The sequence below is a fragment of the Musa acuminata genome, chromosome BXJ3-8 (genome assembly GCF_036884655.1).
Source record: "Musa acuminata AAA Group cultivar baxijiao chromosome BXJ3-8, Cavendish_Baxijiao_AAA, whole genome shotgun sequence".
In the NCBI taxonomy this organism is placed as follows: Eukaryota; Viridiplantae; Streptophyta; class Magnoliopsida; order Zingiberales; family Musaceae; genus Musa; species Musa acuminata.
Genome location: NC_088356.1, coordinates 42,093,356 through 42,115,878, shown reverse-complemented (window position 1 = coordinate 42,115,878; position 22,523 = coordinate 42,093,356). Strand labels below are relative to the sequence as shown.

General features: G+C 35.6%; 1 protein-coding gene across 3 annotated transcripts in view; it reads left to right on the top strand.

Moving 5' to 3' along the window:
* LOC135646060 (anaphase-promoting complex subunit 1-like) overlaps nt 1-22,523 on the top strand; it is a 46,873-nt gene that overhangs the window by 5,117 nt on the left and 19,233 nt on the right. For 2 of the 3 annotated variants that reach the window (XR_010498944.1, XM_065165175.1), the window contains exons 9-20: nt 7,451-7,618; nt 7,780-8,261; nt 9,057-9,516; nt 9,800-10,132; nt 10,780-10,863; nt 11,437-11,529; nt 11,689-11,748; nt 15,901-15,999; nt 16,140-16,280; nt 18,037-18,117; nt 19,649-19,720; nt 21,011-21,082. Coding sequence is in view for 2 of the 3 variants with exons in the window: in XM_065165175.1 (XP_065021247.1) it covers nt 7,451-7,618; nt 7,780-8,261; nt 9,057-9,516; nt 9,800-10,132; nt 10,780-10,863; nt 11,437-11,529; nt 11,689-11,748; nt 15,901-15,999; nt 16,140-16,280; nt 18,037-18,117; nt 19,649-19,720; nt 21,011-21,082 (2,145 nt within the window). In the remaining variant the exon portion in view is untranslated. The remainder of the gene's footprint in view (nt 1-7,450; nt 7,619-7,779; nt 8,262-9,056; nt 9,517-9,799; nt 10,133-10,779; nt 10,864-11,436; nt 11,530-11,688; nt 11,749-15,900; nt 16,000-16,139; nt 16,281-18,036; nt 18,118-19,648; nt 19,721-21,010; nt 21,083-22,523) is intronic. The other variant, XM_065165176.1, reaches the window with a different exon arrangement.

Genomic DNA, 22,523 nt, shown 5'->3' with positions numbered 1-22,523 from the left:
TATTGCCTCTTGCCAACTTCCTGCGGTCTTTAATGAAAAAAATATCCTTTTGCTAATAGGCACACTGGCCTTTTTTATTTCTCCATTCCCTCTCTATTGGTCCTTTTCATCTTTATGTTTATGCTCGTCTTCATCCATCTTCGTTCTCGTCAACTCTTCTTTGTGTTGATGGCTCTTTCATATTACTCTACTACTTAGTTTTAGCTGAATGGTAAGTCTCGCATCTCTTGTTATTAAAACTTTTTATCTAAAGCATTCAATTTTTTTAGGACTGAACTTGGTTGGCTTAAGATTATTCGGTGCACTTGCCTCACAAATAAAAAAGGTTCCAACTCTTAAAAATGGTTACCCCTCAGCTTATCACTTTTGGGTTGTTAAAGGTATTCTACACTATCAATAGGAGAATGTTTAGGATGTGCCATAATTTTGTTAATGTCAGTGGAGGAAGTGTTCTAGATTTTTTTTTTTCTTTCTTCATGTCCTTTTTCTCTCTTTTTTCTTTATCCTGCTAGTTTGGCTATGTTAGTATGATGTTCTGTTGGATTTTGTTTATGACCCAGAGTTTTGTTGGAGAATGACACCAGAAGTCAGAATCTATATCACATTCCTGTTGATTACAATATATATGTCGATCATTTTGGGTTTAGATTGAAGACACAGACATACTTAAAAGGTTACAAAATAGCAACATTGCTGACTGTTAACCACTTCTAAAACTTACAAAACTTCTTGCACTATCTTTTGTGGAGTCAGTGTTTTAGTTTATTTTCTGATCCTAGTATCAACTAATGTTGGGTATATTATGTTATCATCTAGGGAATTTCGTATGGAAATTGTCATTATAAAATCCTTTGTACCATTATCTTCTTATTGTTGCGTGTTTCTTTGCAGTCTACTTTGTTATTGCACTTGCATAATCATTTATTTATATCCCTTTGGATGCCTTCATCTATCTTTTTCTAGCTTTATGGATTCACTGACATTTAAGGATAAGAATCATAACTTTTAGGTACTTAAAGATCAATGTGTGCAATAGCTATTGACAACATTTAACTCGGCAACATAGTCAAAGATTTCTCTATGTGTTGGAGAATTGAATTTAATTCTTCCGGGTTTTCAATATTTGTTTTGAAATCAATGATGGGTGCTTTCATACTTTAGTTGATGGATATGATGTTTATGCAATTTTGGCCTTCTGAAATATTCAGTGTACCAAAGACTAGTTCAGTTGGAGTTATGTTGGTTTGGAAGCTTATTTACTAGACCGACTCAACTTATTAATGCAACTAACCAACCAACCTTGAGAAGATATCTAACACACATAGGTATATATTGGTTAAGCAACATCTCTTTCTTTCCCATTTCTGGTGTTTCTATTCTAGATCTTGTTCATTTAAATTTTTTAATAGCACTGCAAGTTCAAGCCTTATTTTTATTTGTTTCTTTGTAGTTGCTCTTGATTTAAAAGTGTATCTTTCTCATTTTAATTCTGTTCCAACTATTTTGAAATAGAAAGTTTTGGGGAAGAATAATCATAAATAATAGTTTGTATTCTTTACCATTAAAATATGGTGTTCTAACTGGAACCAGGTTTAGAACATGAATTCAAATTTCGATGTTATCCGGTATCTAGCATTTGGACCAATACTTACTATCTAGTATTTATGGTTTTATCAGCTTTCGGCGTGTGAACTAGGCAAACAAGTGGGCTATACTGGTCCATACTGGGCTTACCGCCTGGTAAACAACAAAACTAGGCTTATTGCTTATCTCACACCAAGAATCCTGGACCAACACACACCACTATTACCATACTATTGCAAGTATTGATCAATACCAACATTGGACCGATGTTTGAACTCTTGATCTAGAGGACTTGAAACTGTCTGCAATCAATGTTGTTGATGCAATTTTGTTTTTGTTATTTATGCAACTGTGCGAAAAAAATATTCTCGATAGGCATGGAACACTAAAATATGATTTTCCATTTTTACGTTCAAAATTAGTGTTAATCTCACTTTTCTGTGACTTATTGTGTTATTATCAATATGGGAATCAGTTGTATTGTTCTATTGATGTTGAAAAAAATAATAAACCTGTTGTCATAGTGAGGTTGACTTGACCATATACCCACATTAGCTTAGGAGCAATATCATGTTATTTGCATGTTGCGACATTTGAAGTTTTCTGAAATGATTACTACATCATAAAGATATATGCTTGGCAATCAAGAATTATCGAACAATTACTTTAGTTTTAAGGTTTTTCCTGTTTAATACCAATGTTAAATCCAAGGATTGAAATATCGTACCGTATCGATGTTTCGAGCTTGGCTCGGTACGCTATGGTGCCGTGTACCGAGTGGTACGTCAGGGCATACCGAACGGTACACTTAATTTGGGTGTAAAATCCTCAAAAAATACCTGAAAATAAAAAAAAAGTTAGGATAGGGTTTTTAAGTTAGAAATAAATATAGTAATAGCATAAGTTTATCAAAATCAATGTAAATTAGGTAAGAATAGTATCACATATCTTTTTCGGGCTTTGAGGAATAGTCTTGTGCAAGGTTCGTATTTCAGTTCGTTACAGATTATCCTTCTGTAAATATTGAAATATCTACAGAAAAATCATTTGAATTATTAGATTATTTTGTTATAATATAAATTCTAAAATTTAAATGAATTAAATAATCACATAGATATACTTGATTGCTGATTCTACCACCAAAACCACCTGATTACATATCAATATGATATGTTCGTTGGACCCAATCATGAAATTGATCCCACGACATAGTGTATTGATACACTGTATGCCATTGATGCATCAATGTGGTGATGATCGCAGGCTGATCGTCATGAATCACATTTGTCTGAGGCAGCTCCTGAGGTATATATTGGTGACTGTCAGAGCTTCTACTTTCGCTGCTGATCTGCTGCTCTGTATCATATTGTTGCTCAAAGAAGGATGACCAACTATCATCGTACGGTTATTGCTCGTATGATTCTCCATAATACGACGACTGTGAATATGATGAGCTTCTTTTCGTGTCTATATCATGTAGGCTCTGTTGCATCTGCTCAAATTCATCCACTGCCTTCTCCTTCCCCTTCTCCTTCCCCTTTCGCACATAAACTTGACCAGTACGTTGTCGAGTTCCATGATCTGAATCTTGGGTGACATGTGTAAAATATTGTTCCTCGGTCCATGCACCACCCTCAAGTTATGTAGACGAGACTAACAACTGCCTGACATCGCCGCCATCATCCGTCGAGGCATTGTTGTCCGTGTTGCTGTCATGTCTCTGGACCGAACGAGTTGCTGAATGTGATTGTGAAGGTGTCTCGTCGCCCAACTCGATTCTTTCCAATGATGCGACTGATGCTATTGTTTTTCCTTTTGCCTTTGGACGTTGGGCGAACGACTGTGATCATTGGGTGTCTGTAGTTCCTCGAGCAGTTTGACTCGATGTTGTTTGACTCCTGCCAGTTTATGATCGAGGGGGATTTTCCACCTGTTGGGGTTGTGCTTCTTCTTCTTCTTCTATTGCCTCAGTGATAAAACGCGAAGGACACTAAGGATCTCTTGCCTCATCAAGTAGAGGATCCTCTTAGTTCTCTACTGCTTCAACCCAATCTAACATTGACACTGAATCTTCATTGTAGAATTGAAGGTCGATGGGATCAGTATCTGGTTCCTCTGGCTCCTTATCCAACTTAGCACATCGCAATCTTAGCCGCATGTTATAATGAACATATACTAGTTTCTCTAATTGTCTTTAGGAGAGTTTGTTACGGACCTTCATGTGAATCAATGCAAACGTTGACCAATTACGTTCGCAACCACTAGTTGTTGTTGTATGTGAAAGTACACGAATGACAACCTTTCTTAAATGTGGTGCATCCCCTCCAAATTGTAGCTATCACTCGACTGTAAAAAGATATAAATAAGATCTTATTAGCATAATAAATAATTAACATTAAATATAATTGATAATCAATATGTGTAACTTTTCCTCATCAGGATCCATAATGTAACGACACAATACAACTACAACATCGGAGAATGAAGCAATTGATTCTCGAAATAATCGACCCTCCATAAGAGCATCGGTTGCATCAGTAGTGTTTGGCAATAGCATATATAACATTTTGTAGTGTTGTTAATAAATCATTTTGCGTTCCGATAGCATATCGATATTGAATTGTCGGGTTTAGATAATACGCTGCAAGATATAATTTTATTAGTATGATTTTTTATTGTCTAAAAAATAATAAATTAAATTATTTTGAATATGAATTTACCTGCATTATGGATATCTTGATCCATATGAACTTCGATCGGACGATCAATGATCCGTACGTATTGGTCGGCCTTAAAATCATCTTTGAATGCTTTCCTGACCTCGTCTCTTGCTGAAATTAGCATATATTTAAGATACGACACCTATGAACGCTTGTCCATATCGACCTTACGGAGAACAATATAAAGTGGTTCCACACCTTTTATGATTTCTGTCGTGGTCTCCCAAAATCTAGAGGAAAGAATTGACTTTTCTATCTTCTTTCTATCGCTCAATCTCGAATATCTGGAATTGGACCACTCTTGTGAGGTGACCATTGCCTTCAAGCTATGTCTTTTTTGCTGTAATGACTTTAATATAATAAAATTGGTAGCAAACCAAGTAAATCCAGGTCGGAGTATCTCACTGTTTACATACTTTTGCATTAAAGTGTCGACCCAATGATATAAACTTTGTAATTGATTGTGCTTGAGCTATACAATTCTTGCCTGCGTCCAGCTCACTAATATCCTTTAGCATTAGTTCTATGCAATGAGTTGCACATGGAGTCCAAAACAAAGTTTTTTTTTCCCATCAATTGCAAATCGGTCTTTTCGAGATTCGCTCCATTGTCGGTTATTACTTGGACAACATACTTTGGTTCGATCTCCTCTACTATGGTGTCCATCAAGCTCTCAATGTAGTTTGCATATTGGATCTTTTCATAAGCATTAACTGACTTTTCAAACACCACTCTTCTATAGCAATAAACAAGAAAGTTGATGATACTCATTCTTGTTGGTCCTGTTCAACTATCACATATCAGTGTCACCCCATATTCGTCCCATTGCCTCTTGAAGGAATTGATCCAATCCTTCAGTTCTGCCACCTCCTCTTCTAAGTGCATGTTGTAAATCTCCCTTGGTGTTGGAGGTTGGATTCCTGTGTCAGATTTTTTGAATAGAAGAGACCATGCTCTAGTAATATGGATTTTGTGTTGTGTTGGCTGGAATCCTGTGGAAGTTAAACCATTTTGAAATTGCATTCCCAATATCTCGTTTTTTTTTCTTTTGTGTATGCATCATCAATCCATGTTTGTTTCGCTGTTTGTGGGGGATAGGTTTGCGGATCAATATCAACAATATCTGGTGCGAACCTCTTGCTAAGACCTCTCATAAAACCACGGAGTCCGCCATACCTCATGCTACTAGTTTGTCCTAACTGAGGAGTAGCAGTTGATTGTCTCATGCCGGTCGACCTCTGGATTCCACTACCACTGTCATGCTCCAATTGTGAGTCAGGTCGTCGTTGCCTCATTGCTTCATCGACCGTATACTGATGCTCCAATGATGCACGGATCCCAGCTGTGAGATCCGGGTCGACTTGATCGCCGTAACCTTCATACTGATCGTAAGTTGGTTCCTGTGTAACCCCATAATATTCTTCCTCAACTCTTGTCTTCTTTTTTAATGTTTCTTCCTTTGCTTGTTGTAGCTTGCTTTGAAATAATTTACGGATCTCCGTCGGAACCTTCTTGCATTTTGCAACATCAGGATACCCGTCGGCCAAATGTATTTTCACCCGAGTTATTCCTCCACCCTTGCCAATGTAGTCACAATAAATATATTGTCAATGATGATGATTCTCATCTATCTTTCAGGCACGAACCCATGCATCATCATGTAGTTGTTCCTTTGGTGTCATGATCCTACCAAATTTAAATCAAATAAGTTATAAAGTATAAATATATTAAGTTGACCAAATATCGATAAAAAATCAATAATCGTAATATTAAATAATTTTTTTAAAATATAACTAATCCTATTTTATCATCATAAATATGTTACATACATAAAAGAAGCATTAAATACATAATTTTGATCCAATATGAGTCAAATTATGATAAAGTCATCATTAGATACACTAATCACCTGATTAACATAGTTAATTATCCACTAATTACTTCTCTTTCAACATGGTAAACATGTCAAATACCCTAATAGTCATTAAAGATATTAAATTAACTTAAATTTGATCAAAATTTGATTAAATCATTATTAAAATGACTAATTACAACATTAAATGACTTTAATAAAACCTAATTAAACCTATTTTACCATCATAAATATGTCAAACACATAAAAGAAGCATTAAATACGTAATTTTGATCCAATATAGTTCAAATTACGATGAAATCATCATTAGATACACTAATTACATGATTAACATAGTTAATTACCTACTAACTACTTCTCTTTCAACATTATAAACATAACAAACACCTTAATAGGTATTAAACACATTGAATTAAAATAAAATCAATTAAATTTTGATTAAATCATCATTAAAATGACTAATCGTAGCATTCAATAACTTTAATAAAACCTAATTAAATATATTTTACTATCATAAATATCTTTCAATATTTAATATGCATGAAATATAACTATTTGACCTATTAAGTGTCTAATTTTGAATTAATTAATATTAAACATACTAATCATAATATTAAAGATCTTAATTACCGGTATGCTATGGTATGTACCGAACGATATTATTCGAAATTGTATACCTTGGTTAAATCTATATCTTTCAATTGCATATTTATTTTTTTTACTTAGATCATCTTCTATCAAGATGTTTATATCAAGGTTCGCAATACCGTACCGTACCGGTATTTCTACCTGGGCTCGGTACCGGTACGGTACACCGAGAGGTACACCCGGGTGTATCGAGTACTGTAGCACTGCTACAGTGCTACAGTACTCTCGGACTGGTAACAGTCGGTCCGCTTACCGATAACCTGTCGGACCAGTACGTACCGCCCGTACCGGGCGGTACGGCAGACCCTGGTTTATATACTTATGGATGAATATATTTGCTGCTGTATGATCATGAAACTGATTTTTGTTCTTATCAATATGTTTAATATCTTGAAACATGTTATTTGTTACTTGTTACTAACCGATTTATATTCTTCTCATGGTTGACAACCTTATGATGGTCACATAATCCTAAGAGCTTCTGGTTGCCTATAATTATTAAGAAAATTACATTTTAGCAATGGTGTTTATAGCTGTCCACTCTTTCTTTTGTTCATGGAATGCTGATATTTATTGTTAAATGTTGGATCTGTTATTGAGCAAACTTCTTTTTTTTGTGTTGCAGTCAGGCAAACAATGCCTTTGCAGGTACTTACTGCCTATCCGACCGGGGAAAAACCTTTTACGTAGCAAGCATTCTGCAGGGACAACAGACATGTGCTCTGAACTAACGATTACAGGAATTAAAGATGCTGTTGAAGGCCGCATAAATGTGATTGTAAATAATGGACAGGTGATATTCTGCTTGATAGTTATTTATTAATGTGATAATGACAGACATACTTACTGTTTATTTCACTCAGAATCTGTATGTCGTCACCCTTCTATTTACAGTTTCAGTGATCCTTTTTTTTCTTTTGTCTGTGAGTCAGTAACAGTCTTGTCATTTTGCAGATATTCAGATGTTCACTACGGAGAAACCCCACTACATCTCTGGCAAATGACTGCATAACAGTTATGGCTGTGGGACTTCAATTCTCCTTTTACAGTCATTTTGCTACTCTTCTCTGGGGTGACTTTGGTTCTGCTTATTTCTTCCATTCTCGTCCTCAGACAGATTCTGAGTGGGATGCCTTTGCTGGTGCGGTGATGAGGATCTGCGATAGATACGGAACCAGAATGCAGAGACAGAGCCCTCCAGTGTCTGGTGCAGCTTGGGAATTTTTAGTTAATAGCAAGCTTCACCTTAGACACTCAATTGGGCGAGGTATCTTTTCTATGAACATGCCTAATTGTAGTGGTGCTGACTACAACGATTCTCAAATACAAGATGAGCAAAACGAAGGGAGGCCATTTTATTCTCAGCTTTTGGCGGAAACTTTGGACTCTTTGCACTGTCTTTATGAGAGTTTGAAGCTGGATAAGTTGCGAAAACAGTAAGTTCTGGTTTCTTTTGCTTTGTGAATGATAATGTACTCTCAATTATGCAATTGTATATTTCATTGGTTCAGGTCTTTTTGTACTTCAGTATTATTGCTTGCTGTTTATTTATTATTCCTGTGTCTTGGTTCAGTTGTTAGAGATTTGAAAGATGTCTAATAGTAACATTTCTTAGGTATATATTATATACATTGGCTGGCTTGGCACTCCAGACTATGAGCTAGGATTTATGCATTTGTGCTTGAGTGATCATGATACATGACATTCTGCTACTGATTTGCAATAGTTAGCACCCATTTGGCATGCAAATATGCATGTCTATAATTATGGTTTTGGTGTTTGAGCATATTCTGTCTTCAAGAACAAGTTGAACCTGTTATGTTGGTGCAAGCTATGAGATATTATATGTTTTATATTTTTGGTCCAGAAGCAATTCTGGTCTACCAGTTAGCATCCTTTAGGAATGCAATTTGCATGCCCATAATTGAATTTTTGGTGTTCGATCATATTTTGTCTTTAGTGAAGAACAAGTTAAACTTACTGTACTGGTGCAAACTATGTAATAATATGCAGTTGTAAATCTTGTTCCAATATTGATACCAGTCCTCCGACTGGTACGATATTGATATACCTGCTTTATGTACCAGCTTGTCTGTTATAAATACCCGGCAATAATATACACGTGACCTGACTTCTATGAGGCACTATTATTATGTTTTAGATTATTCTTTAATTGATTGATCATGTCACATGAATTCAATGTTAATAGTTCTTATTTGTTGTACTTCCAGAGATGTTGGGCAACTTGTTACACTGTTATTTACTATTGCTGCTTCTTTGGGCGAGGAAAATTACGTGGACTACTATATTCGTGACTTCCCCTTTCTTTTAGCTGAAGGTTGTTCTTTCCATTCATGTGCTTCTCCAAGAACTCCTCCATCTTTATTCCGATGGATTGAAAATTGTCTGCATAAAGGATACCATGTGTCCAACATGAAGAATCTTCCCCCTTTATTATGCAGAGAGAATATCTATGTTGTAAGTTGGGCCAGAAAGATAGTGGCATTTTATAGTGTACTTGTAGGCGCAGAAAGGAAAGGTAGGATACTATCAACTGGAGTTTATTGTGAAATTGCCAATGGATCAGCCAGAACGATAGAGGAGCTAACTGTCCTGGCCATGGTTGGTGAAAGATTTGGACGTCAACAACTTGACTTGCTACCTCTTGGTGTATCTCTTCCGCTACGTCATGTAATTGCCTACCACTGTTGCTATGTTTGCTTCGCCATTGTGCTAATTCTATGGCCATTGCATTTACTGAAGGTTTTACAGTTTGGGGTTCCCTGACTGCATCTTTGTCTCTGCCTGTTTCTCATTTTTTCATGCTCATCATTTTGTTTATGATTTTTCTAATTATTACCTGTTAGCAACATTGAGCACTTATTTATTAGTGCATCATCTAGGAGGTACAATGCTTGTTTTTAATATACTTGTTAGATTAATTGACTTGGGATGTAAATTTATCACATTTAAGGCTTTGGACAAATGTCGAGAATCCCCTCCAACTGACTGGCCTGCTGCGGCATATGTTTTGGTCGGTCGTGAGGACTTAGCCATGGCATGTTTGGGATCCTTGAGCAAAGAGCATGGAAGTCAAGGCAGCTTGAATTTAGTAGCCATTTCTGTACCATACATGCTTCATTTGCAGCCTGTATCTGTACCTTCGTCACTCACTGAGATCACTGGTTCGGATAGTATGAAGCTTGAGGACTCCGATGCTCTTCATAGATCCTTGGAAGATGGTATGGAGCACATCTATAACTCGAGCACCCAATTGCGATTTGGCCGTGATCTAAGGTTGAATGAGGTTTGTACTCTCGTTAGACTTGATTAATGCTTATTGCTATATATTATACACAATCATCGACTAGAATTTGTATGCTTTGTCAATTGATATGCAACCTTTATGGTATACATGTAATGTCTTTTTATTTCTTGGAAATGCATTTGAAATGACTTAAGGAGGTCTACTTTGACTGACCAATTTTCACTTCTGCAATGATCCAGCTATAATTGTGAATCACATGACAGCATTGTGTATATATTTTGGAGGTTTACTGATGAATCTTTTGATTGTTAATGTCTAATTCAATATTAATAATCTTTCGTAAGTGTGCATGCTCTTTTATCACTATTCTTCAATTTGTGGGTAGATCTGGATCTTATATTGTAAAAGGAGAGGTTCTATTGTTCCTCTCCTTGAGATCATCTCCAGTTTGGATCTAGTGGCTCATATGTTTTGTATCTTGGTCATCCTGTCTAGATTTGAATCTTATATTCCTATATTTGCCATCTAGCTTATCACATGTAGTTTTTTCAAAGTGATTCATTCATTCATTATTTTGCAACTCGCATGTACATACCTTAGGTTTTTGCTGCACAGGTTGTCGTTGACCTTTTTTCTTCTGTTTATGTTTCATATGCTCTTAAAACAATCTGATCTTCTTTTTATAGGTTAGACGCCTTTTGTGCTCTGCGAGACCTGTGGCTATTGAAACACCTGTTAATCCTAGTGCTTCTGATCAAGACCTGCAGCAGGTAATCTTGATATTATTTTGTGTGCATTAAAATTTTTGTTTGCTACTTTGCTTGATATATTATGATTTTTTCTTATGAACATTTGACATGTCAATTTTGCCATATGAAAATGAGCATAGCAGAATTACAATGGTTATAGAAAAAGTATTTTAATAATAGTAATGCAACCTTCAAGTTGTGTTATATTACTTAGGCTATTTGAGTTATAATGGCACTATTTTATCAGGCATTACTGCAGTAATGCACTTAATATGGTTTGAGGCCTCCCTGTTCTAGACTTATAGTGGTAATTGTCTGCTTTAATATGAATCAACATTTTTATTTCTCATTTTTTTGCTTTTATTATTTTATAGTGTGCTATTTTTAAATTTTAGAATAGGCACATATGTAAGTTGCATCATTAGGTCATTATGATGTCAAATTTTGTAATGTTATCCCTGTGCCTATGTGCTTGATATTGCTTCTTTTCTGGTTCATTTTAAATATCTTCTTGTCTCTTAAATAGTAAAGTATCTTTCTTTCTATTTGACTTTTGATTTCCCGAATTGAACTTTCGTTGTTTGTCTATTGCAGCATCAACTTTGGAATCTTGCTCAAAGGACTACTGCCCTTCCCTTTGGCCGTGGAGCATTCACTTTAGCTTCTACATATGCTGTGTTGACCGAGGTATATTTTTCTTGTAGAGAAACTTTACTAATAGTGCCATTGGGAGCCACACATATTAGATAAACTCTTCTCTCTTTGTACATGTAAAATATTTCTGGTCATTCCTGTATTTTGTTCGATATTAATTGTAGTACTATTTGTTTCGTGCATCTTTTGTAGGCACTTCATGTCCCAAAGCTTGTTTTGGCTGGCAGATTACCTGCACAACAAAATGCTACTGTATGGCGTGTTCCTTCCTCTGCAAATTTAATAAGCTTTTGTATTGGTTGTTGGCTGTTCTCTGATTATGCTTTTTTTTACTTTGTTGTTCTATTGCTACTATGATTCTGCATACCTCATGCTCATAATACGGATTCTAATATAAAGATAAAGATACTATGCATACGTATTGAAGTTTCCCATGCAACTAGCTGTAGCTATGGGTCATCATTATGTATAGAGCATCATATTCATGCTCTTCATCTCATGGACTAGTTCCCTCTCTATTGCATTGGCCATACTTAATGTTACCTATGGATTAGTATCTATACCAAAGTCTTCAATTTCAAATAATATCGTCCAGTACGGGGTGTACGTATTGTTCCGTTAGCAGACTGGTACACGAACCGTCCGTTACCGGGCGGTATATATATATATATATAACGTTGCCTTTTTCGGCGACGTCGCCTTTCCCTTCTCCCACGCAGGGCGATGTCGTCGAGGCGATGCGACGTCGCCCCACTTGGGGAGAAGAGAGAGGCGACGTCGCCAAAATTTTATTTTATTATATATGTATGTATATACCTATACTGAATGGTATATCGCTCGGTATACAATACCGTACCGAGCGAATGTCGAAATTCCGATACAGTACGATATTTCAATTCTTGATTTATACCAAATATGTATTAACAAAAAAGCAGCAATTATATATATATATATATATATATATATATATCTATCTATCTATATCACTTCATGATGTTCATTCAATGCTTAAAAATGATGTCTGATTCAAATCACTAACTTAAATCATATATCAAGGCATTATTTTATTGGAAATAATTAAATTGGTAATGATAATCATGCTTGAATATGAAATCCATCTATAGTTTTACTTTATATATAGTGATGGTGTATACTTTAAAATCATTTTATCAAGTAAAAGACTCTTTGTTCTTAGGCAACTTCGTCTAAATCAAAGTTTGCAATATCATATTGTCATGGACTTATCTGGAATTGCCTAAGTCATGGGTACCCCTTGCGTTATTCGTTTGCAGAGGGTCAATTGAGTTACAACTTTGCTTATGTCTCGAAGGACTTGTAAAAGAGTAAATTGATTAGTTTTGAAAATGAGCGACGGACAAATGTTGACGTCTCGCAAAGAGGGCAGCTTTACAAGCAATTTATTATACACTTGGTGTGCAAGAGAGAAGAGAGAAAGGAGAAAATAAGGACTTTATAAGGCAAACAAAGTAACAAATAGTCGCAAGTCCACAAAACGACTGCTCACCAGGTGTCGGGTGTGTTGGCAAGTTCTCGTATCCAGCCCTATGTCACCATAGTGGTTCTAAGGTGCTGAGATGACTGATGTTTTGTACCACACCGCAACCTACAAAAAACAGGCCATGGCACACGAAAACTAGGTCATGCTGGGGCAGTTTTGCCCATTCTGGTGAGCGGTCGTTCTACAGCCCTGCAAAAACACACAAAAACAAGGCAAAACATACTGCTAAACATATGTACAAGTAAACAGAAGCGACGAATGGTCCGTTGATGAAGGTGTTGCAGGTGCGCGAAGATCGTCCGTGACAGTATGATATGATAAGAGTGGCATTTAGCTTATTAGTAAATGAACCGGTGTATACTAGATGGTACATTGGTACCGTACTTGCATGGTGCATGACGGTAAAGGCTTTATACCAAAAAGTTTTTTTTTTAAATTTTTTTTAGTCTTTTTATGTCTTTTTGAAGCTCTACATGTATTGACCAATTGTGACTTGATACATCGGTGTGGACCATACTTAACCGGTACAATGCTGGTATATGAAATTGTAATTTGTGTTTTAAATATTGGTCATTGCTGGTACACCTAATTGTGAACTTTGGCTCAAATACTTGTCAAGTGTCCTAGAAGCTACAAGAAACCTTGAACTAAGATTTCAAATATTGGTGGGACTGGTACATATCTAATTTGTAATTGTTAGTTTGATCATCAATTGACATCGCATTGTATAGCCTTGTGTCAATCATTGCCACTAGTAGTTCGATTTCTCTTATGTTGCCACTTCATCAGTGTGGATATAAGCAACCACTTCTACTAGTTGCTTCGCTAAAGTTGGTGTTTGTTGCAAAAGTACCACGGACAGAGCTCCATGTTGTATTTTATATGTTGATGACATTGACATAGTTGATGATAATTTGAATAGAATTAATTCTAAACTTGGGTTGTGGAGAAAAGTTATGGAATTAAATATGCAAGATTAAGTAGGACTAATATGCATATATTTGATGTAATTTTAGTAATAGTAAAAGAATAAATTAATTTTAAATGTAGATATTCTAGAAGTAAAAATTTTAGATATCTTGATCGATTATTTAACTAGATGGATAACTTGTTGAAGATATTGTTCGTAAAGTAAAATTTAGGTGGTTAAAGTGGGGACAAACATTGTGAGTTTTGTGTGAACACCAAATATCTTTTATATTAAAAGGAAAAAAAATTCATACTTTAGGTTAAGAAAACACATACAAAAAATTTATGTCGTCGAGATGAAAATACTCGGGTGATGTGTGAGGCTACTAGTAAGCAAAGAAGTAGAAAATTTTGTATTTGTGAATAATAAGTTGTAGCTTCAATAGAGTATAAAGTAAAATTCATGTGAGATGATATGGGCATGTGATAAATAGATCGACAGGTGAGATCAAGGTTTGCCAAATTGGGTGTTAGACCCGACTCGGAGATTCGGGTCGGTATGTATTGATCTATACCAGTTTATAAACACATAGTACATTGGTAAGAACCAGTGTTTTGGAGAGGAAGAAAAAAAAGGAGAGGACGAATGGACGATGGAGGAATAAGGAAGAGGAAGAAGAGGAAGCGACGGAGGAGGGAGGAAGAGGAAGAGAAGAGAGCTACTTGAGACATGGCGGTGTGCAGTGAAGTCGCGACAAGTGGAGGTCGTCGTTAGTCACTTGCGTGAGAAGCGCCAATCTTAGTATTGGAGGCGACGCTCGTGAGCCCTGTGGAGGTGGAGGTGTCGCTTCATGTACTGTTGATCGCAACATCGGAAGCGATGCTCGCAAGCCTTGCAAATGTGGAGGTGATGCTCGTGATCCTTGCGGAGGTGAGGCTCGTGTGAGAAGTGGGAATTAGAGTTTAACACTTTCCTTTTATGCAGTGGATCGAGTCGGGATGGGTCTGTGTATCGATCAATGCTCGAACCGCTATGTGCTGCCCATTTCGTATCAGTTCAGGCAAAACGACAGTCACTGGGTGAGATAGGACTTTAATAGAGTATAATGTAAGATGATTTGAGCATGTGATAAGGAGACCAATAGTTGAGAGAGTATTAATGGTGCAAGGGGAGGTAGAGAGATATAAGAAGACTTTAATAGATATTATAAAAAAAAATATAAAATTTCATAATTTAACTAAGGATATTGCTTTGTTCTGAGTTCACCGGCACCAAAATGTCTATGCATCTGACTTCAAATAGTTAGGACATTATGTTTTATTGTTGTTGTAATGCAATTATGAGTTGTTGCCATTGTCATTGGATGAAGTTGCTATATGACCTTGCCTATTTTGGCAATTGCCTGGATGCCTACCTAGCACCTAGAAGGTCAATGGCACCTTAGCCACGTATTTTGTGGCTACTGTTATATAAAATGCTGAAATCAACTCAAATTGTAACTCTAGTATTTTAGCACATGCCAAATTTAGTGCTCCTCTACATCTTTCTTAAATAGAAGGTTATGATAAATACATCTTTCTTAAATAACTTTCTTAAATAACTTTCTTAAATAGAAGGTTATGATAAATAGAAGTTTCTTAATTCTCTTTAATAGATTGAATTGCAGTATGAAGATTGTTTCTGTGTTACATGAAAAACTTGGTGGTTGCATTGATAGATATTCACAGTTTCTCTTTGTTTATCAAGTAAATTTTGTGTATGAGCAGTATTTTTCATTTTTTTTCTTTTCCTCTAAAGATACCTGTTTTGTTTATTGGCCACTTTCATATATGGTTTTTCATTTGATTCAGTTTTGTAACCTCTTTTACTAGTTTATAGGTCGTGTTTGTTGACAACTTTAGCAATTGTGTCACCTCTTCAACTTTTGTCCCATTATTGTATAGCGCCTACTCTTTTTCATGCTGTTGTTGACTAGGTAAACCTAGATCCAAACTTGAGAAATATTTTAGAACTCAGATCCTGGCCCGAGTTTCATAATGGTGTTGCTGCTGGATTAAGATTGGCGCCCTTCGAGGTTGATTTTATTTGCTGCTGTTTTACTTTTGAATGCTCCTCTTTCCATTTGTATTTTGAAAAATCCAGTCCTTTTTTGTCAGATGACTATTTCACAAGATATACTTGCTTGCATTGACTAAAATCTCTATGCTTGTGCAGGGTAAAATGTCAAGAACTTGGATTCAATATAACAAACCTGAGGAACCAAGCTTTACACATGCAGGGATTCTTCTAGCCTTAGGCCTTCATGGACACTTATGTTCTTTGGCTATGACTGATGTATATCGGTATTTAACTCAGGTATAATTCGATAATTGGGTTTCTTTAATAACACAGATTAAACATGTTACACTATGTTCTGCCAGCTAGTTCTTAACATACAATTAGACAGCCAAGTCTATACATCTATCATTCTTGATATTGTATTCTCTTGGGACCTAAACTATCTACTTGAAAAGGCAGCTATGGACATTGTCTTAAACCTGAGGTACCTGTGAGTCCTATTAAGTCTGTCATGGTGGTCATTGCTGTGACTACTATAAACCACAGGGACCCGCTGGTCATTGAGTCTTACTTTAAAACTGAATCACATTATAACAAGTAATTACTAAAAAAACGTGAAATACATTTAAGATTTACAAACACTATCTTGAAATATAATTTCATGGTTCATATAAATCCAAAATTAAAGAGTAGATTTAATAACATGAAAAACTCTGGAGAATAATTACATCTACAAATTTCCAAAAGCATGATGTCATGAAACATAAATTCATTACATGAAGTACGTGTTGCATTAGATCATCAGCGAGGGAACTTGATGATGGCAGATTGGTCATTATCAAGAAAATTTCTAAGCATGATACCACCTGAGTAGCCGTAAATTGGATATAACAATGCAGACCAGTGTATATGATTTAGATATCCTACTACTAGTAACTCGAGCTTCAAAAGTTTTTTTGCCCTTAGTAACAGGAGTCTTGCATGAGGCTTGATCTGTGTTCTTTAGAATCTCTACAATTCTGAAGGCGTGTAAGAATTGTGATTCCAATTTATGATCATGATCTCCTGATATTTGCAACCGTGGTTCCATATATCCTGGATACTAATAAATATGGATATACTTTAAAATATTTTACAGTTTCAGATAAGTTGTTTGTTGCAAATAAAATAGAAAAATAGGGTTGAGTCATTACATACATTTTATGTTTGATGAAACAAAGGGTCTGAATACCGTATCGTACCGGTGTATCGCTCAACTATCGGCACAGTATGTATCGAGCTATACTAAGTTGTACCGAGCATATTGATACATAGTACACTAAGGTATACCGATGTACTACTCATACCGGTCCTTTATTGGACCGGTATGTACTGCCCGTACTGAGTGGTACGATACGGTATTGCAAACCATGGATGAAACATACATAAGTGTATCTATATAAACACACACTCATACTAATATGGACATTCTTATTATCTTGTTAAACCTTTCCTCTTCTGTGAGTCACAAGATGTTTACCTGCTTTATAAGCAAGTCTTGGGCCATATTGGTGGCTGCTTAGATGTGTTAAGCAGGTAGCCTGGTCATTACAATGAGCCTAAAAATTTTTGATTTATTGATTGTGGATGTAGGAGGAGGTAAAATAGAGAGAGTAGATGTCATTACATTTCTAGTCTAAATCTTGATCTACTAGGTGAAGAATGTGGAATTAGGAGGCAGGAAAACAAAAAGGGGTGCATTTGACGGGAGGAGGAGAATCGGTTGAAAGAGATCAAGTGGTGAAAAGCTAGGGGAAACTAAAAGAATTAAAAGCAGAATAAATATTTTACAATGTTGGTTGCAGAGCATTCTGATTTTTTCTTCTATATAGCTTGTAAAAAGTGAATTTAAATTCTTTAGCCAAGAAAGAATTTTTGCTTTCTTTTTCTACAATGGACTTTCACATTTCCTTATTCATATGCGTGCTTGATTATATGTTTGCATTACCTATTTAACACAAAAATGTTGCTTTATCAAACTGTTCTAATGACTATTTCACATTTTGGGCCATAGGAGCATGACATCACTACAGTTGGAGTACTGCTTGGTGTGGCAGCATCGTATCGGGGAACTATGCATCCTGAAATATCCAGGGTAAGACATGCTGATGCTTCCAAGTTCTATCTCTTGGAACTGTTAGTGCAGTTTCTTTTGCTATCATTTGAAGGAGGACATTGAAAGGCCATTGAAAATTTTCTGGCTTTGAAAATGTATTGGCTGTTTGGCTCAGAAAAAAAATGTATTTGTTATATAATTGTAGCATCAATTATGTCCTAAATGTTTGCTGTATCCTACTCCAAATCCAAGCAATGTGCTTTTGATTGTATTAGCAAGCTGAAAATTGCTGTAAATATTTTCATTTGATCATGAAAGGTAGCTTCTAGGACATTAAATAATTGGCTTTCAAAGATGCACAAGAGATTTGAGCTTCTTGTGCCTTTTCTATTCACCTTTGATGTTGCTTGAACTAAACAAACTACTTTTGCTGGCTTGACCTTATGAGCCAACAACATCTGGCACAAGGCTTGATTGATCTGACATTTTTGAATTTGAGGTCTGTTGTGGTGTACAATATTCTTCTATTTATGAGATTATTGATTATGGCTGACCTTTATAAACAGAATTGGAAATTATACTGGTATTGATTGCTCACTTTCAAGGTTTTGTATTGTTATAATGAAAATCATGGTATGGAGTAATGCAAATTCTACTCTGGGTGAAGTAAAATTATGGAATGCCTCTTTTAGTTACCCCATTGGTAATTATTGTTTATATTTATTTTTCTTGTTTCTGAATGTTTTATGGTACCCATTTGGGATATAATGGCATGCCTCAGAGTAGTTAATCCAGTTGTGATACAAAATAAATGCTACTAGTAGTTACTGCTTGTCTTGATATTTAGACATGTAAATTTATGACTTACTTTAACTGGAGACTCTTGTATGGTTAATCGATTAACTGTGTCCAGGCTGGTTCGGGTACTTGTGTCTTATGTGGTTCCTCTCCTATGGGTTGCAGAGACATCCTTAGTAATGCCAGATATGGCTTGAGCTAGTACAACATTGGCCCATCTTGTACACTGGCTTGTAATTAGCAGTCCACCTAAGAGATTGTAGAGTATTGGTTTGCAAAAGGGCTCTATTTTGCACAAGTCATGGACGATTGCTAGTGAGAAATCCTGTCATTATATCGTTGGTAGATGTTCACTGTCTTGTCTTTCCCACAGTAACATGAATGTTTGAATGGTTGCTCTTGTAGAGATGGTTCCTAATCTTGAATGTTGATGCTGAAACTAAGCTTTTTCAGTTCACCTTAATTGTTGCGAGATTATTCTGAATACACAGACATCTTTATGTGTATCAAATTACTTCAACATACTATTTTCTTGTATATCTGCCTCACTTCGCTGTTGATTCCAACATTGTTCATCCATTTTGAATAGTTTAACCCAGTGTTTCAGATGACTGTAGCTGCTGCATGACAAGTATCAGATATATTAAAGATGTGTATTGATTTCTGTAATTATGGTGCTCATTAGTCTCATATAGCTTTGTTCAGTGGATGTGGGCTATCAAAATTTGTAATGTAATCTATTAAAGTAGCTAACCTTATTGTTGTCTTTTAGATACTCTACCTCCATGTTCCCACTCGACACCAGTTATCCTTTCCAGAGTTGGAATTGCCAACAAATTTGCAGGTACTTCTCTTTTTCTGATATGCATATATTCTCCCGAGGCAAACAATAGTTATGCCTATTCAAGCTTTTTGGTTTTTCTGTTAGTATATAATTATAGATACTCTTTGTCAGTGGAATTTGAGATAATCCATCTACTGAAAGAGCAAATGGTGATATATAATTGGAGAATCTTTCTAATCATAGTCAACTTTGTCATAAAACAACTCACCCAGTTCCTTAAATATTTTGATTTTGCATAAACGCCTTCCAGTTCTTGTTCTTTATATGAAAGTTTTTCAAGTTATCAATTATGCATGCTAGTTCCTCCATCCAATTATACCTGATTATGGCCAATGTAGCTCCTCTGTCGGCAATGGTAATTACATTTGGAAATCCAATATGTGGAGATCAAGTATGTTGTACAAACCTTACATGCAGACATCACCATTTTGGTGGCATTATTTTTTTCTTGATCAAATGATTTGTCCTCACAGGTTGTACTTAATCTTTCCTGTGATCAATTTCAAAATCCTTGTATGCCATACTTATTCTGATGTGATCTTAAATTATCTCATATTTTGCAAATTTCATAGGATGGGTCTCCTTTATGAGGAAGCTACTTCTCTTTGAGAGCAAGTAGTATCTTTCATGCTCATATTTTCCTTAAATTTGAGACATATGCCAAGAATCCTTGATGTCCAGGTCTGATGTGACAAGAAGACCTTGGGATCTGCGAGAGCAGTGGAGAATGATAGGCATCATATGAGAAAATGAGGAAAGACTTCTGCTGGATGCTTCAAATCCAGTTTGAAGATGGGATCGGTCTACAGGCTATATGCTTAATGGCCTGTTGGAGTACCAATACACATACCTGTCGGTGAGACTGGTACCAATCGGTTACAATTGGTTTTGGATCATCCATGGACCGGTTGGTTTGTTGTACTGGTCAGTACCAGTCTGTACCGATCAATGTACACTTATAAAATCCTTTATATGGATGACATGCTCTTTCAACATTCATTGGCAACTTTGTATTGATGTGAAAATTTGTTTAGTTTATACGATTCGGTTTCTTATTATGCCACTTTACGGATTGAAAATATGGAACACTATGGTATCTGTTTAAACTACTAAGATCATTAGTTAAATTTGTTCTTCATGTTTTCTCTTGTAAGTTTCAATTTTGTTTTGTCACATCTTTTCTTTTTGAAGTTGTGTCGTCTAAAATTCTGTGTTTGCTGATGCCACACTTGGCAAAAAATAAAATGTTTATGATTCTGATTTGATCTTTTTTTGTCAAATGGTCTTTAGTCAGCTGCACTAGTGGCTATTGGGCTTCTCTATGAAGGTTCAGCCCATCCATTCACCATGAAGATACTTCTGGTATGTAAATGATGAATTTCCACTGCAACTTTTTGAAAAACATTAAGTCCTCTAATGTCTTCTGGGTTGTTGAAATCTAAGATAAGATATTATTTAGTGCGTGCAAGTGATTTTAGCACTCCTATCAAGTACAATGAAAGTGCTAATATAACTAGGGACTGAAGGTTATAAGTCACAAAAAAGGGGGTCATAACTGATTTGAATGACATTTCAGAGCAAAAATTATAGTCTTGCTTGTGTAGCCTTCGTCATCATCGGATGACATTGTACTTCACTGTTCTGTGCCTTGTTTCTTGATATGTCTAGTTCTCATGTTAAGCTGATTTGTCTTTGTGCTTATAACAGAATACTCATTATTGCTCCAACAAATCCATTAATTGGTGCTTTGTGTACTGAGGTATAATTTGTGTTAGGCTTTTTCTTTTACTTGCATGGGAAGTAGCCAGTTCATGATAGATGTTTGATACCATTAACAGTATAATTTGTGTTAGGCCTTTTCTTTTACTTGCATAGGAAGTAGCCGGCTCAGGATAGATGTTTGATACTATAAACCATGATTGTTTCCTGCTGATTCTCCTACATTGTGTTTTCACTCCATATAAATAGAAAGTGATGTAGACCTGGTGGATCACTGTCTACTGCATAATTAAAGAACTGTTGTTTGGGAGTCCTTCTGAAGTATTGGCTTTCAGCCAACTAAACATATGCCGTGTGTCAAGATGGTCAATCATTTGTTTCATCCTTTTCTACATCTCATGGAGTCTTAGCAGTCTCTTAGTGTCTAGGGTTTACTTTGATTTAATGAATATAATAGATGAATTGAATGAAAGTATTCTTCATTTCAATTATGTCTAGGTGTTCAGTTATTTTTCAGAAACTTTCTAGTGTCTACCTGAAATTATGTCAGATACAATCAACATGTTGATGACCTTAAACCTCATCAACGTAAATGCCAAAAGATTGGGTGAGATATTGATGGTTCTAGGTATGAAACTGACCCTTTATATTTTGTATCTATAGAAGACTTTGTTCATTGGTATACAACAACAATAAAGCTGTAAAGTTTCAACTATTTAGGGCCAACCACATTGATCTTTTATCGCCATTAAGCTCTTAAAAAAAATATATTTTTAATTAAATTAAAAAATTTAAATTGTTATTTTTAGTTTCTAATAATGACTTTTTAGTGCTCCCTCCACTTCTTCTCGTACTACTAATATTAGTATTTTATCATCTTTATGTATGCATCTCCTTAGCATATATCCTTATACGGTCCTCTCTTATCTTATCCTATATTGAAGTTAGACTATTTTCCTCGAATAAACACATTTCTTTTCTCATCTTTCATAGTAATTTCACACATCCATCCAATATTATCATCTTGACAATAAAAACTTTGTGTATGTTATTTCTTGACTGTCCAACATTCAAATCCATAAAT